Source organism: Eleutherodactylus coqui, chromosome 13 (assembly GCF_035609145.1).
Source record: "Eleutherodactylus coqui strain aEleCoq1 chromosome 13, aEleCoq1.hap1, whole genome shotgun sequence".
Lineage (NCBI taxonomy): Eukaryota > Metazoa > Chordata > Amphibia > Anura > Eleutherodactylidae > Eleutherodactylus > Eleutherodactylus coqui.
In genome coordinates this window covers 59,933,880-59,951,077 of record NC_089849.1, presented here as the reverse complement: position 1 = coordinate 59,951,077, position 17,198 = coordinate 59,933,880, and the positions used below count along the sequence as shown (strand labels likewise).

General features: G+C 40.8%; 1 protein-coding gene across 2 annotated transcripts in view; it reads left to right on the top strand.

Annotated features, from left to right (window-relative positions):
• Positions 1-1,415: 1,415 nt before the first annotated feature.
• The window catches only part of SLA2 (Src like adaptor 2), a 33,678-nt gene continuing 17,895 nt past the window's right edge, over positions 1,416-17,198 (top strand). Inside the window, exon 1 of one of the 2 annotated variants that reach the window (XM_066586657.1) lies at positions 1,416-1,546. Coding sequence is in view for 1 of the 2 variants with exons in the window: in XM_066586658.1 (XP_066442755.1) it covers positions 1,528-1,546 (19 nt within the window). In the remaining variant the exon portion in view is untranslated. The remainder of the gene's footprint in view (positions 1,547-17,198) is intronic. The other variant, XM_066586658.1, reaches the window with a different exon arrangement.

Sequence of the window (17,198 nt, the reverse complement as noted above, 5' to 3'; positions counted from 1 at the left end):
TATGTTACAGGAGGAGAGAAGGGAGAGGGGGGCATGATGGAAACCTTTATATATGTTACAGGAGGAGGGAAGGTTAAAGGAGGGACAGAAAGGAAGAAGGGAGAGGGGGACATGATGGAAACTTTTTTTATGTTACCGGAGGGAAGAGGAGAGAAGAAGACATAATGGAAACCTTAATATATGTTACAGGATGAGAGAAGTGGAGATGTGGGACATGAAGGAAACTTTTATATATGTTACAGGAGGGAGATGGGAGAGGAGGACATGATGGAAACCTTTATATATGTTACAGGAGGAGAGAAGGGAGAGGGGGGCATGATGGAAACCTTTATATATGTTACAAGAGGGAGATGGGAGAGGGGGACATGATGGAAACCTTTATATATGTTACAAGAGGGAGATGGGAGAGGAGGGACATGATGGAAACCTTTATATATGTTACAGGAGGAGAGAAGGGAGAGGGGGGCATGATGGAAACCTTTATATATGTTACAAGAGGGAGATGGGAGAGGGGGACATGATGGAAACCTTTATATATGTTACAAGAGGGAGATGGGAGAGGAGGGACATGATGGAAACCTTTATATATGTTACCAGAAGGAAGAAGGGGGACATGATGGAACTCTTTCATATAAGTTACAGAATGGAAGAAGGGGAGATAGGGGACATAATGGAAACCATTATATATGTTACAGGAGAAGAGAAAGGAGAGGGGGACATGATTGAAACCTTTATATATGTGACAGGAGGAAAGAGGGGAGAGGTGGACAAGTTGGAAACCTTTATATATGTTACAGGAGGAATGAAGGGAGAGGGTGGGGACATGATGGAAACCTTTATATATGTTACAGGAGGAGAGAAGGGAGAGGGGGGACATGATGGAAACCTTTATATATGTTACGGTAGGAGAGAAGGGAGAGGTGGGCATGATAGAAACGTTTATATATGTTACAGGAGGAGAGAAGGGAGAGATGGACATGGTCCTTGTGAAAAGCGTCCATTCGTATACCCCATATTGTAAAATAGAACCATTTATTGTTAGTGGAATTACGCAGACCGCACACGGCCTCAAAATACACTAAGTGCCAAAGGAACATGCAATCATTTTGCATAGCTGTAGAGTGGGCTGTCCGAATCCCAGTCGAACGCTAGGTAGAGACTTGTGGTCTAGGGGGTGACTGACGTGTGATGCTTTGATAAATGTTTTCAAGGTGTGGTATGTGTTAAGGAAGCATAAAAACAATATGTACTTTCCATGCTGTATGCGTCTAATGATATTGCAGCATACAATCCATGACACAAATAAGCCTACTAGTATCGTAGTTTCAGACACTCCTACAATTTAAATGTTCAGGTCTCCCCTAAGCGCTCTGGGGCTGATATAGTAACAAACCTGTGGGAACGTAATGTGTAATGTCACTAAGAGACTTCCCACATGTGACACTGTATGCTATTCATTAACAACCTTGCTGTCAAGCTGGAAACTTCCTCTTTCGCTAGCGTGAACCCAAACCTCACTGTCAGCGGATGAAAAGATGCCAGCAAAGTAAGTTCTATAGTATACTACCAACAACCACTGTATCATTTAGCATCGCTGAGCGTGTCACGTGCAGCTGAGCCAAATTGTAATTCCAATATTTTACATAGGACTGCAGATAACTAATCACTACGCATAAGCAGCTACAGAGAAAAATGCCAAATTCAGCTCTGCTATATCTGGAATCATTTTTCTGCTTTCATTATGTTGTTTATGTGTCTTTTATATAAATCTAGAGTTAGACCCTATAGGCATGGTTCCCAGCTTCCATCATACTGGTCTAGGATATGTGCGTAAAGCAGATGGATCACAAAATCTATAGTAAAATAGTGTGGCATATGCACCAATAGTGGGCCATATAACATAATCAGTCTGCACAATGAGCCATGAAGAAAGTCCATTGCATAAAGGTATAAACCGTTCAGGTCAGTGTTTTTGCAAATAGTCCATTCAGAGATAATAGGCTGCCCTAAACGGCGGCAGTCGTCTGCCGACAAATACGCTCCAACTAAAACTAACTCTGATTTCAATGTTGGGGAATTCCTTTAGGTTCACGTAGGTTTTGATGCAGCGAAACAAAGGAATGGGTACAAGAAAAGGAAAATATTGGTATTTTAAAAAGTCTTTCCTTATGGGCTTATTTACATGGAATAGTTTCCCGAATTGCGAGACGCACAAAACCCACGTGAAAATATTATAAATGGCTGTGTTTACTTATGCGATTCTTCTCTTCAGCAACGATGCAAGACAGAAAAATCGCAGCACGTTCTACAAAATTGTTTAAAAGTTTTAGGCAGAAGTGGAAAAAATGCCGCAAAGTGAGAATGCTTTCGAAAACAGAAGTGTTAGTTTTTCAGTCAATTAGCAAAATACAAAGTGAATGAACAAAAGAGAAATGTAAATCAAATCAGTATTTGGCGTGACCAGCCTTTGTCTTCAAAGCACCATCAGTTCTTCTAGGAACACTTGCACACAGTTTTTGAAGGAACTTGGCAGGGAGGTTGTCCCAGACATCTTGGATAACTAACTGCAGATCTTCTATAGATGTAGACTTGTTCAAGTCCTTCTGTCTCCCAGACAGACTGGATGATGATGAGATCAGGGCTCTGTGGGGACCATGTCATCACTTCCAGGACTCCTTGTTCTTCTTTACACTGAAGATAGTTGTTAATGACATTGTTATATTCGGGTCGTTGTCCTGCTGCAGAATAAATTTGGAGCGAAGCTGACTTCTTCTGTATTTGAAAAAAATTCTTAGTTTCCAGGACTTTTTCAACTCCATTCTAAAACTTTTACACAGTACTGCATCGTTCCACAATTTCAATGTTCAAGATAAAAAGTCAAGTCGCACTCACTTGTACAAGCGAGTTTTGTGCGAGCGCAATTTTTAAAAAAATGTTCCTATTATTTAAAGAAAGATTATTTTTATGCGCATTAAAACCGCATGTTCAGCCATACAATGCAATTTTCTTAAAAACTGCATCCCACCCACATAAAAAATTGCAATTTTACCAGTGCGATATCTGTGTGATTTTATCAGACTGATATCGCACTTGCCAGTGTAAATACAGCCTTAAGATATGTTCACAGGTCGGCGATCTGATGCAGAAGCGGCAAAATCCACCCCAAATAGTGCAGATGTCGCTAAAAATATGGTGCAGTGATGTTGTGAAAAATTTGCGGGATGAAAGTAATCTTACGTGGTGCGGATTTAAAATCTACAGCGCCGGCCAGTTTACACTTCTGGTACTGTAGAATGCTGCAGATCTTCCTCAGTATATTCTGCTGTGGAAGGTCCGCAGCGTATCTGCTATGTGTAAATATGCCCTCATACTTCTCATAGAGTTTTTGGCCCAATCAGAAATTCCATGTCTCATTTTAGCCTGATGCTCCAGGATAGATTCTCACGGACAGAATGTGGCAGATTGCGATATGGTGAGATATTGCGCGTAAAAAAAGAATACATTACTTTCAATGTACTTATTTACATGAGTAATTTTTCTCTCTGGCCAATCATCCGAGATTGAAAAGTCGCTGCATGTCCTATTTTTTGGCTTATTCTGTAATCGCACCCACAGAAAAATCTCAGGTTTATATGCGTGATATCGATCCGTGTTTCCCATGTGAATGCATTTTTTTTCATGTGTGTCAACAGAGTGTCATTCGGTTTTCACGCGTGTAAAAAAACAAAAGGCGTCCGTAATCTGGCAGTAAGTTGACTTGATAGATGCCATAGGTAGTGACAGAATGGAATAAAGGAGTGGAGCATCTCAATGGAAAATGGGTGCTGAGAAACTGGAACTCTCGATGGTGGTAGGAATGGAGAGTCTCTTCAGTGATATAGCTAATTTATATAGGGAAGGTCAGTTGCAGCCAACCCAGGTGGACGCCACACCGGCAAGCGTCAACAAAAGTGGAATAAGACACAACCTCATTGTTGTTTAGTATCTTGTCATGCCTTGTTCCCTGTATTTTTCCACTTTGACGGTTTTATTGATCAACGCCATGTAATAATCAGGATTATCAGCCAATCATAGAATAGAATATGACGAAAAAAAGCCAAAATAAGGCAAGATTCATACGCAGGTTGTTGTGCTAAAGCCTGAAGTGGATTGAAAAGATATGGGACATATAATACAATGACTTCTCCATCCGGCTGATTCCACTTTCAGCTCTGGGTTGCAAAAAACTGCACCCAAAATGTTAACACTAAGGGCGCCTACCCACTGGCGATTTTTTTTCCTTTGTGTTTTTTTCTGAAGAGCAATTAGTATAGAATGTGTTCTTGTCCATTTGCGTTTTTTTTTTCGGTCCGTTGCAATTTTTCACATAGGAACTGTCAGTTGCATATGTGTCCTTATTTTTCTCTTAATGCACCCATGAATGTCAATGGAAATTAACGGAAAACGCGCAAAAAAGCCGCGAAAAACGCGCCAAAAACGCTGCGTTTTTCACGCACGAAACTCGGCAACGCCAGTGGGTAGGCGCCCTAAATCTGCCATTATAACTTTATTTTTTTTCTTGCTAATTAAAGGAAGTTTAGATAATTCGTTATCTCTGCTCAGTCTTCTGTTTCTGCTTGTCTTGTGAAACTCCACATTATATTGCATTTTTGTGCCGGAAACGAGTAGATTATCAGACTTTGGCCATTTCAGATGAGCAGATTACAATAGCTAAGTGCGGGTGTAGAGACCCGAAGTAAGAGCATTTTAAGGGTCCATACAATGTACAGTATGTAATGTGCACGGCATCTACAGATGTGTCTGTCTACCATTAACTTTTCTTGAATTACATTTAGTTATAGAATGTCATGATAACACTTCAATACACTCTTGCTTAAGCCCTTCGTGTCCACCATCTGTATATATACGTCCTAATTGTTGGTGCACCTGGGATGATTAAGTCCTCCACTTTAGTGGCACATCTCACTGTATAGCGCCCTGCCAGTAAAGAGATTAGGCCGCCACTTTGTCAGTTCAACCCTAATGAAGTGACAATGGGTTGTAATGATCAGCTCTCTGCAATGACAAGTGAGAAACATAGCGGTCAAATCAAGCCAAAATACCAGTTAATGACAAGAGGTACCAAGAATTAAATAGGAGGACCTTTGGTTCCCAGCAGATATTCCAGTGATAAATACATTGGAGGACACATATTTGGTGCTCTTATACACAGGAGTGTGAGATTTATTTTTTTTATTAGAATTCCGTTTTTTTTCTAATTTATTACGCTGAATTAGAAGTAGAAAAAATGAAGACAATTTTAATTTTATACTATTTCTGTCTATTTTTCTCTGTATAAAACACACAATTAAAAAGGTATTGGCCCTGTCCTGGTACCGTAAGAAAACCAAAAATTAGGCATCAAATAAGAAATAGTAACCATTAAAATGTATTGTTTTGAAAATATGAAATATTAATGTGGACATTTGATAAAAGGGTTAAAAAAAAAGTATATGCTCTTTTTAACATGGGAGTCTATGGGAGGTAGATGTCATCCATTGAGGCCTTCATCGGAAATATGTGGGGGGAGGGTATGTTCATTATTTCATGCCATATATCTCGCATATGTCGGGTGTAAAGACAAGTTAAGGGAGGATACATCTGTACTACAACGATATTTATACCATTGTGGTCTACATGTCAGGAGCTAGTCGGTGTCAATCAGTATACAACGATGGGCATCTATAGGGATACATAGGGATCTATGATCTTCTCAGTTCTGCTAATTAGACCCGTTGACTGGCCCCGAATCTCTTAGACATAGGTATTTCTCTTTTATTTAAACCAACCTTTCTGGATTATCAAATGCTGGTTTACAGAGATATCGCAATATGTAAAGTAGATGTTTTTTTAAAGTGGTTATACTTAATGTATTAACCATTTGTGTGTATGATTTACAGTTTTTCTTGCCACGTGTGTATTATGTTTCCTAGCTATTGAATGTAACTAGTCCTGAAATCCCCTTAGCTGTATACAGTCTAGTATACTATATGATGTCTGCCCCCTTAAAAGCATATTTATGGAATATACTTAGTATTGTGCTTTTTGTTGTTTTATGCTGCTGTTTCAGTCTTGTGTGGTATCAACTGTGTGAATCAACATCTGCCAGGCAGCACGTGTACAAATGCCTAAAAAGTGTGCCTTTCTAACAACTTGTGGCCGCATTGTTTGTATATACTGTAGGGTATATATAGTACTGTGTAAAAGTTTTAGGCAAGTATGAAAAAAATGCTGCAAAGTAAGAATGCTTTCAAAAATAGACGTGTTAATAGTTTTTTGTCAAATAATGGAATGCAACCTGAATGCGCAAAAGAGAAATTTAAATCAAATTCATATTTGGTGTGACCAGCCTTTGCCTTCAAAACAGCATCAATTCTTCTAGATACACTTGCACACAGTTTTTGAATGCAGTTTTTGGCAGGGGGTCTTTTTCAGACATCTTGGAGAACCAACCACAGATCTTCTGTGGATGTAGGCTTGCTCAAATCCATCTGTCTCTTCGTGTAATCCCATACATACTGGATAATGTTGAGTTTAGAGCTCTGTGGGGCCATATCATCACTTGCAGGACTTCTTGTTCTTTTTTTATGCTGAAGATAGTTCTTACTGACATTGGCCTCTTGCACACGGGCGGAAATTCCACGGTGGGATTTCCCGCAGGATTTCTGCCCGTGCACGCTGCATAGGATTGCATTAGGTAATGTAATCCTATGCAGACAGCCGCGACTTGACCGCGTGAAAACTCGTGCAGTAAGCAAATTGCGGCATGTCCTATTTCTGTGTAAGCCTTGCCGAGGCCCGCACAGAAATGTCACCGCTGACGCACCGGCTCTGCACTGCGCATGTGTGGCTGTGCGCCAGCCGACGCATCGCAGTGAAGACAGAGAGAAGACACCAGACGGGTGAGTATAAGCTCAATACTGGGGCACGGGTCACATCCCACTGTGGGAATTCTCAAAGCGGAATCCAACCCGGCATCATAAAAGTTGTCAAGGAGCTGGACGCGTTTTGGCTAGCCTTGCAGTCTTTTTCAACAGCTAAACATCTAACTAATCCTTAGGCAATAATGTACTGATTCCTTCTATGGCTTAAAGGGCAATTCCACAGTGAGCATTTATCAGGGTCTCTAGTAATGAAATATTAGCTTGGTCAGATATATAGATAGCATCCTTCGAGAGAAGGGCCAGCAAGCATGGAGCGGGAGCAAAAGTGGCTTGCAAAAGTCTGTCTGTGGGTTTTTGATTTTCTGGGAGATTTTGGGGGTTCCTAGAATAGGGATACACTGACAGAGCTGTAATGTACAATTATATAATAACCCGTATAAAGAATATGGGGTAATAAATTTGCTGCATTCGCTAGAAAATAAAAGTCTTCACTTTATGAAAGGAGTAACACTATCTGCAGAATGAGACGACTGGAAATATATTTCATTTACGCTGAAGAGACAATATGATATTCTGCTTGTCATATTGACAGATGTGGGTAATTACGTTACAGCAGATTTACTATTTGTGTTTTCGTTTGCGCTTAATAAGTATCTGTCAAGCTGATGTTTAATAATGTGATGCATTGCGACTTGTGGCACTGTGTGGGGATGCTGCGGAAATCAGTTTAAAACCAAGTATTTATTGGTCTTACAGAATAGCTCACTTTATTTACTTTTTCAGAAATAGGTCCTAACTTTAGACTTTCCTAAGCCACGCCCATTTTTGAGTTTTAAAAACGCAGCAAACAGGTTGCACACAACTTTTTTTTGCGCAAATCAATAATAGCTGTGTAGCCAAACCGGCACAAAAAGAGGTGCAAGGGAAACAAAAAAAAACTAGGTGCAAGCATGTTACCATATCCAGTTACACAGCACAGGAAGGGGTCGATATACTAATGCTGTATCAAGGAGGGATAAGACATTATTTAGTATTAGGATTTGTGAATTATTCAGGCTGGGCAGATTCTGATAGTTACAGTTTTGGTGAATTACACTGAAAAATATTTTTTCGGAACATTGTATATCAGAAATTGAAAGTTTCTTGAAAAAAAAAAGATAGACAGAAATGGGACAGAGAGATGAGATGCATATTTACATGGATAGATGGATCGATGGATATGAGACGCATATTTACATATATTTACTTTTTCATCTCTCTGCTCTATTATGTGGATATATATCAAGCATCAGAAAAGAAGCATCAGTACAATGAATACTTCAGAAGGGTTGGTGATCCGAGGATTATTCTGATTGCCAGACTTGGAGTCGGGAAGGAATTTTTTTTTACCCTTAAGGCCGCTTCCACACGGGCGATTTTATAGCGATGTGAGAAATCGCATGTATGTAGAGCCCATGGTTTTCCTATGGGTTCTTCCATACGAGTGATGTTTTGTGTGCTGCTACATTGTGAGACTACAAAATCGTGGCATGCTCTATACAGCCGCGATTTGTGTTTTTTGGGGTTTTTTTTAGCCCATGAGCTATGGAGCCTGCCTGTTTATTCCATTGCATGGCACGGACTCCCGATTTTCGTGCAATATGATGCAATTTTTTTTAACATTAGAATGTCCTATTAACTTTCTCGCTACAAAATCGCGGGTACCAGCGACGCAATGCTACATTTTTCCCAAGAAAAAAGCATCACTGACTGTACAAGATCGTGTGTACATAGCAGCGACGTCACAGCGATTTTGTAGCAGCAATATCGCTGTCGCCCGTTTGGAAGCGGCCTAAATGAGAACGATTGTCTTCTACCTCACTGGGGTTTTTTGGCTTCCTTTTGGATCGACATTAGGGGGGGGGGGGGGGTTGTAGGCTGAACTGGATGGATATATGTCTTTTTTGGCCTAACATAACATGCACTTAGGGCTTATTCGTACAGGCGTGTGCAACTTTGGTTCTTGAAATACGCAACTTTTTACTGTGTACGCATGTATGTGTGTGTTTATGTAATATTAATATATGTGTGTTTATATAACTATATGTATATACATATGTTTGAAAAATCAGTTATGCGTATTATATGTATATTTGGTGCATGTGCATTATTTGTGCACATATTCGCTGTGGTTTTTTCACACGCACAAAAAGACAAAAAAACGCAAGACCCAATTGATGTCACTTTTTTTTTTTAACCACTGCCTCCTACCAACATGCGAAAAAACACAGTAAATACACAATCCTATAAATTTTAATGGGCGATTTTGGTCCGTGATATGCACCAAAATAGAACATGCTGCAATTTTTTATTTATGCGTGTACAAAAAAAGCCTGTCTGAGTAACCCAATGCAAAGCATTTGACTCTACGCTGTATGTGTTACACGTGTAAAAAAAAATGAGTGCAATACGGACCCAAAATACGCTCATGTAAATGAGCCCTTACAGAAGTCCTATAGTTTTTAAAAGGCATGTAACTGGGCACGTGTTCTCTTCTATACTATTAATATACAGTATTGCTACGTTCTGTGACACTAATCTCGGGATAGAGGATACAGCGGGGGGGGGGGTGTTATTATTTCATTGATTAGCTTTTTTTTACATATGATCATCTAGAGAAGAAAGATGAGCCTATAGAAATCCTATATATGTAGAAGAAACATGCAAAAAACAATTAACCCCTTCATTCCCAACACTTTCCTTCTTTAAGCAATAAATATAATCATTTATTTATTATAAAATGAATAGATAATAACGGATATAAGTACGATCCTTCATGTTGTAAAACGTATCTACCCCGTAGGAAACCCAAACAAGCACCACAGCGGGAAGGTAAACCAAACAGAGAGGCAGTGTGTCACATCAGGAAAGTTTGTACTCTGGGGACTTGTAGTTCTATGCACTTTCAGGAGCAGATCCCTGCAGATGTGGGTTGATCTGGCTGTCTGTTGTATTGATTGCTCCAGCCAGCCAATCACCTGGGGTCTGTGCACATAAATACTGGTCCCACCCACTAGAGGGTGCTGGTCATTATACATGTTTCCTTTCAGAACCCTGGTGATAGCATGCATGCGGTGTCTGGATGGTCCAAATACTGTCTGATGTAGTGTTGGATGCCTGATTTCTCCTCCGTGTGTAGTTGTGCAGCTGCCTGGTCAGTGTGAACTAAGTCCTGCTTGGTTCATGTTTGAATCCCCATTGTCCGTAGGTGAGTGGACACTATACTCTGTTTGTAATTTGCTGTGTCTGGAGTAGCTCTCATTCTGTCTTGGGTTCCTGGTCTCTTTCCCTATTTCCATCCAGGGTGAGTCAGCTTTTTCCAAGTTTCCTGTGTGGGGCCGTCCTTATCAGGATGATCACCCTGCTTTTAGGCAGTGTTCTCCTAATTCTGTGCTGTAGGGTCAGACTTCCTCTTTTCCCGTACTTTGTGTCTTCTTTGGCCTAGTGATCTGTGTGTCCGGTCTTGAGTGTATATTCATCCCTATAGCTATAAGTAAATTACAGTTGTGTAGGTCGCTGTTCACATATCCTGCATAAATGTAACAGATTAAAATTGCAGTTCTGCCTCTGCACCATTAAATATTTGGCTTCTGCCATATAATCTACATAATGAACTTCCAATAAGTTTTAGTTTGCACATCGCAGATTCTGGTAAAAATCTGAATCCAAAATGAAAGGGTGAAATCTGCATCGAAATCTGACAAAATCTGCAGCAAATTGGTGACATGTGAACGTACCCATTAGGCTATTTCCACACGAGCCATTGCGATTTTGCTGCAAGAAAATCGCGGCCATATCGCATCTTTAGTCACTGCGATTTGTGAGTGTCAGCAATGCCTGTTTTTTAGAATAATCTCACATCACATCACTGCCGCCCGGGATAAAATTGCGCGATTTTTAATTTCAAAAGTCAATGGGACTTTGTAATGTTACAATCACTTCCCAATGTGCGTTTGTAGCGATGCGATAAAAAGAAGCCTCCATAGAAAAACATGGAAGATTCACATCACAGAAAGATAGAGCAAACCACGATTTTTTATCCTCTCAACATGGCATCAGTGAAAACCTCACAGATGGTAAGGAAACCATTGTAAATCATTAATTTTTTTTCTTACTGACTAACGCAGCAGGCGAAAATCTGCCAATTTCTTTGCCCGTATGAAACTACGCTTATACAACATGTACAGATGCAGCAGAGCCGAGTTTGTGAAAGCAAGACAGACTTGATAGCCAATATAAAATTGAAAAGAACTACATAGAAATCAAATCCATGAGGTGTTGCGTATTTGCGTATTGCACCCAAATGTGCGCGTTTTAGGCCGAAATCAAACAAGAGTGTTTGTGGTTTGTGCTTGCAGAATGGCCGTATTTTACTGTTCTTTTTGTCTGCGCAGAAAAACACACACCGATGCTCTCAGCCATTGAAATGGCCCGTAGTTTCATGAGTTCAAAATGTTCTTTCCCAGTGAAGAAAAATAGAGCGTATTTTTTTTGCGTGAACGAAATGCGCGTGCAAAATACGCTTATGTGAACTAACAATTGAAAGCAGTGGTTCTATTCACTACGTGTGCAAATACAGTCGTGTGAATCCGGCCTTACTTGTTGGAAGTAATATGTAGCTGATCGTGACGCGGGCGCACGCAGCGTATCTATACTGGCAGCAGACAGGTTTACTTCATATCCGAAAGGCTTTTGTTTGGAGGTGTGATATTATTTATCACAAGTGTGCGCTAAATTTATAAGGCGTTTGCCACACTATTTACACCTAAGGACTGTCGGACCACCAACACCAGTCAGACCAGACGTATGTATCGCTTTATTTAGTGCCATTGGGGGCATTAGAGGTTAGGCACTCGCCCATCTGAATGCACCCTAACACTGCGGCTATCCTTGTTGCCTGTAGCAACCAATCAGAGTGCAGTTTTCATTTCTGCTGAGGTAAATGAAACTAATCTGGTTGCTAGGCAACATAGCCCCTTCTGATAAATGAGGCCCTCTGTTCCCGGTCTTCTTCGTGTAAAGTGGATTTTCACTGTTGCAGGTGTCAGCGGTCACTAATGATATCGGGAAAGCAACAGTCTACCGTCCAACACGAACAGTTTGCAGTAATTACAGCAAAAACTGTTCTCTTTGGCACAGTGTGAACATTGGGGTGATGGAATTGGGGAGCTTAGATAAAACGGTTCTACAAAAATTTAGAAAGTTTTCGTAACGGAGACGGGATTAATTTTACATCATTTTGTGCTGCTGAACATAAAAATGTGAGATTGGTTCTTGTTTGGAAGTTAGAGGGAAAAAGTGAAGAAAAAAATCAGCTGAAAAAACAGAAATTTGAGTAGTTTTTGGATTTATACCTCTTTTTTTTCGCATCCACACACAGCCGTATATTTTTCCTGATGTCTTGTGCTACGAGCCGCCAAAGAACGATTGGCTCCATCTTTATGTTCTTCTTAATATTCTGGCTGACATGCAAGTTTTAAACTAAAGTGTCTACTCTTGAACGACGACCTCATCCCTTCTTTTTGGAAATCGGACTATCTTGCATCTCTGGGCGAACGCAGAGGCGGACCTTGGGCGTCTGTGGTTTGGAAGGGATGCATGCACAGACTAAACGGCAAGTCAGATCACATTAGGAGTGAGTTAGGGAGCGAGTCGGGCCTGACATTATCGGGCGCAACTGGCATCACAGGGACACTCCATCCATATGCTGTGCAGGAGCCGCTACACCCCTTGCAAATAATGGGTTGTATTTTAATGCGAGTTTTGTGCATCTCTCCATAGTATAGGCGTATAACTTGCTGATCTGTAAGGGTCTCGCCGCTGAAACCCCTTCCAATCTTGAGTTCGGCACTCCTGTGTCCCATTCTCCCGTCACTGTGGGGATTGCTTCTTCCCCAGCAGTGATGTCACTCTGAATAGAGCGGTACAAGATAACACAAAGGAATACCTCAATGGTCTTATTAGGGATCTGAAATTGCCAGATAATAAAGCAAAACTTTTGGCCCTCGGGTTCTTTCCATCTTCTCTCTGCAACTTCCAAGCTAACCATTGGTTGTCCATTAGATGCCTTTATGTATGTCTGTACGTACGCAAGGAAATAGATATCATAGCGAGGACTGTGGAGGGTTTGTCACTGCTGTGTACCCTATTCAGATATGGAAGAGACTTCACTAGATGTCTCCAACCCAATGTAGACCAGATGGTCTGACCAGAAGATCAGGAGTCTTCTTCACTTTGTCACCTTCAGCCTGCACACTACAGGGTGTTTGGGTTCCTTCCCATGGGTGTATTTTTCATCAGTATTTCGTGAGCCAAAACCAGGACTGGGTCCAAAATACGGAAGAAATGCAAATCTTTCCATTATACTTTCTCTATGTACGTTTCGCTTCTTTGACTGATGAAGATTACACCCGTGTGAAGGAGCCCTTAATGTAAATCTTCATGAAAACCATTATTATCCGTGTAACTAACATAAATGGTAACCAGACCTCCACCTACGGTGAAAATAATTGGTTATATTTTTGTGCGAGTTTTGCGCGTCTTGCAACACACACGATTTTCGGTAATTCCCAGGTAATGAAATACACTAAAATGAAGGAGGAAACCCTAGGGCAAAGTAATCCAGCGACAATATAAAATCCTTAATGCTTTATTGTGGAATAGTAATTAAAATATGCAGAGACTTACAAACGTCTGCTAGCAACTGCTAACGCGTTTCAACCGAACAGATCTTACTCATAGCCTATCGATGTGGGATTACTTTGCCCTTGATTTCCTCCTCACTTTTCACTATTTCAGCGTATTCCGGACGCAGTTCCAAGGACTGTCCGTGCGCCTCATTTTGACCCCCAGGTGAGCAGCACATTTTCAAATGCATTGTCTTATGCAGTTTCGCTAACCTTTGCATGTAAGCATAGCGTAATACGCGAACGCAAAAAAGAACGCAGCATGTTTTATTTTGCTGCGTATTCCATATGAGAGCCCATTGTTCACAATGGGTGCGTAATCAATGCTACCCATGTGCAATTACATTACATATTTGTGGCATATATGCTTGCCATTGCGAAACGACAGCGCGGGAAATTTAAACAAAAAGAAAAACACAGGAATGCTGGGTTTCCACGGGCCGGTTTCACCGCGGAAATGTCGCGGTTTTGCCGAGAGAGATTTTTGCAAGATAAGAGCATGCTTTTCCGCTGCGGCTGGCTCTCCCATAGAGAAAAGCAAGGCCACAACAACAAAAAAAAAAATTGACATGCAGTGTCCCGAGAATCCGTGCCGCAGCACCGGCTAATGCCGACTTTGCCGCGACAGATCGGCCGACCTATGTGAACGAGATTTTTGACAAATCTCATCCACATGGCTGGCAAATCCTGGGATTAGCGGCCGCAGGCGGATTTGCCGCAGCAAAGTTCCGCAGAGAAATTCTGCAGCAAATCCGCCCTGTGCGAACCCAGCCTAAGACTGCGCATGATATCCTGTGTGAGATGCACTGGCATGCACAGTACAATATTGCTGCCAAACATTGGCGATAGCCCGGCTCACCACCGGCTCCACAGCGTAACTCATGCAGGGTTTTATGCATACAGCCTCGTGAGCCCGGCCTTACTCAGTTATCTCAGTTATTTTTTGTTCCCATGTATTAAAGAATCCATCATTTGTGTTATTTTACCTTCAGCATGTGGGAAATATTCCACGTAAGTGCGTGAACAGCGCAAACCAGTTCTGTTACATTTGTGGCGAGGTTCTATTTGCCTCCAGCAAATGTCGTATGACAGCAATCATATGAAAAGCCTGCTTCTTGTATTTGGTTGTAAAGTAGGAGCTCAGAACAAATCGTGGGCTCTACTTTTTTGCTGCACTACCCGTTAACCCCTTAGTGACTGTCAATACACCTTTTTACGGCGGTCACTAATGGGCTTTAAACCTGCACATACATCTTTTTAAGGCAGTGACTTGGCTGACTACTGACACTACTGAAACTTCAGATCCTGTCAGTTGAACCTCTTACATGACACAATCAACTGCAGCATGTAAGCAGATAACAGGTCAGGGGCTCCTCCTGTCACCCATCGGCACCCCGCAACGCGATCACAAGGCACCAATGGGTCCCCATGACAGCCGGAGACCTGACAAAGGTCTCCATGTATGTTATGTAAATCTTCGTGAATCACATTAATATCGGTGTAGCAAACAGAGGGTAGCCAGAGCTTCACGGTCCATCTACGGTGCAGATATAAGGGAGGTGACATCTATACATAGCATGTTGACATATTTCTTAGCCATGCATTGACAATTAGAGTGATTTCAGTATGAATATTACTTCTCCTTGCAGCTCGTCTTCCCCGACAAACCTCACTGTGAACCCTTCTTAGTCAGCACCAATTTCTAAATGATCTGCTGTAATTGTCTATTAGGAACCCCCTTGACTTCCTAGAGTAGTAATAAGAGTAGTAATCTGAGTGCATTTTGTAGATCTGTTATGGTGGCCGGGGTGAGAATCGGCTGGACTCGGGGCAGTCAGAGAAGAGGTCTGGTGACTTGTAATACGTGGTTCTCTACTGGATGTGAAAACTGGCCACAAAGTGAGGGACTGTTCACATTAGGATTTTACCATTCGTCAAGCATGTACGTTTTAGAAAAAAGGTTCTAAAACGTATTGCTTAATTATATTGGTGACATGTAGTGCAAAAGTACATAGATTTAACTGTGTTTGACCTCCTTTATGTGTTTTTTTTTTTTTGTGGGGTAGAAAAGCATAGCATACCACGCTTTTCTGTCCCACAAAGAAATCTTATGGAAATGTATGGGTTTTTTGTTACATTGCAGTCCATGAAAAACGTATAGAAACATATGGCTTTATGTTTCCATACATTTAATTCATACATTTTTGTTATCAAGTGTTTTAAATAAAATAGATGTTCAACTACAAAACTTTATTAAGAGAAAATCATTTACAGTGAAAAACATATAAAAGGTAAAAATTGTCGTACAAGTATAGAAACACCTAACTATCCATGTAAAGTATATGGGGGAAATTTACTAAGCCTGACATTTCCAACACAGTTCTCAGTTTAATTTCCCCCATTGCACAATGCACCTAATACATGCAGATAATACCTATGTGCGCCATCACAGAATTGTATGGCTGCTTAAACCTGGCGAAATTGGTGGCACAATTTACGCCAGTTTTTGGTTTTAATTATATATAATCTTGTTGATCTGCAGTGGCCACGCCCCACCTGAAAAGTCCTGCCTACTTTTTTCAAAGTGTCAAAGCTGCTGCAAGAAGCCGAAAAGTAGCACATTTTTACGGAAATCCCCACTTGCACAAACTTTTCAACATTTTTACAACAGAAATTGACGTTAAAGACCTTATTAATGCCTCCCTATGTTTTAAAAACACACAGCTATGTGTAAAATAGCACCAAAAACTCAACATTTCCACAATTGGGTAAGGTGCAGAAGATAAAAAAAAATGACAAGCATTAACCCTTTCCAATCCAATTTGTATCCTGGTTTTCCTAGGGGGCTTACTCTTTTTCTGCCATTATACAACGGCGCTATCTGCTGGCTAAAGCCAGTACTGCATGAGGTGACACATTAAATAAGCTCCGACAGCAGAGAGGCTGGCAATATACAGTAAGAGAACCCCGACGGACGTCTTTCAACATCGGAGCTGTATAGCCTTAAATCATAATGTCTTCAGACGTCAGACAGTGGATTAAAAAGGGTTAAAATAAACAATAAAAAAGAATGTGAACTGCAAGTTCGCTTATAACTTGTTACTAGAATCTTCACTCCTCCTCCCCCCATTCAGGTATAAACCATATATAATAACAATACGTATATTGAATTCTTTGCCTATATCAATTGACATGTCTGACACCTATCCACTTTAGCAACAGAATACAATATTCTGCCCTCACAATACAGCCACTAAATTATTTTTCCTATGGTTTTTAACCTCAACCACTGGTGGGAGGCAATATCTATATATAACTTGGTTCTAAGAATGCTCCGATTAACAGCACTTTCATGTTTCTATTCTTCTGTATAATCCTGCAATGTATAGATAGGGCAGAGCTGAATTTGTCATTTAACTTGGGTTTATATAGTCTCTCTTTTTATATAAGCGCAGAACAATCATTCACACTACTAGCCATTATAAACTTAGGGCAGTTTACCTTCATGGATCTGGTGGACTGTTGACTTCTGTGGTTCTATACAAGATTA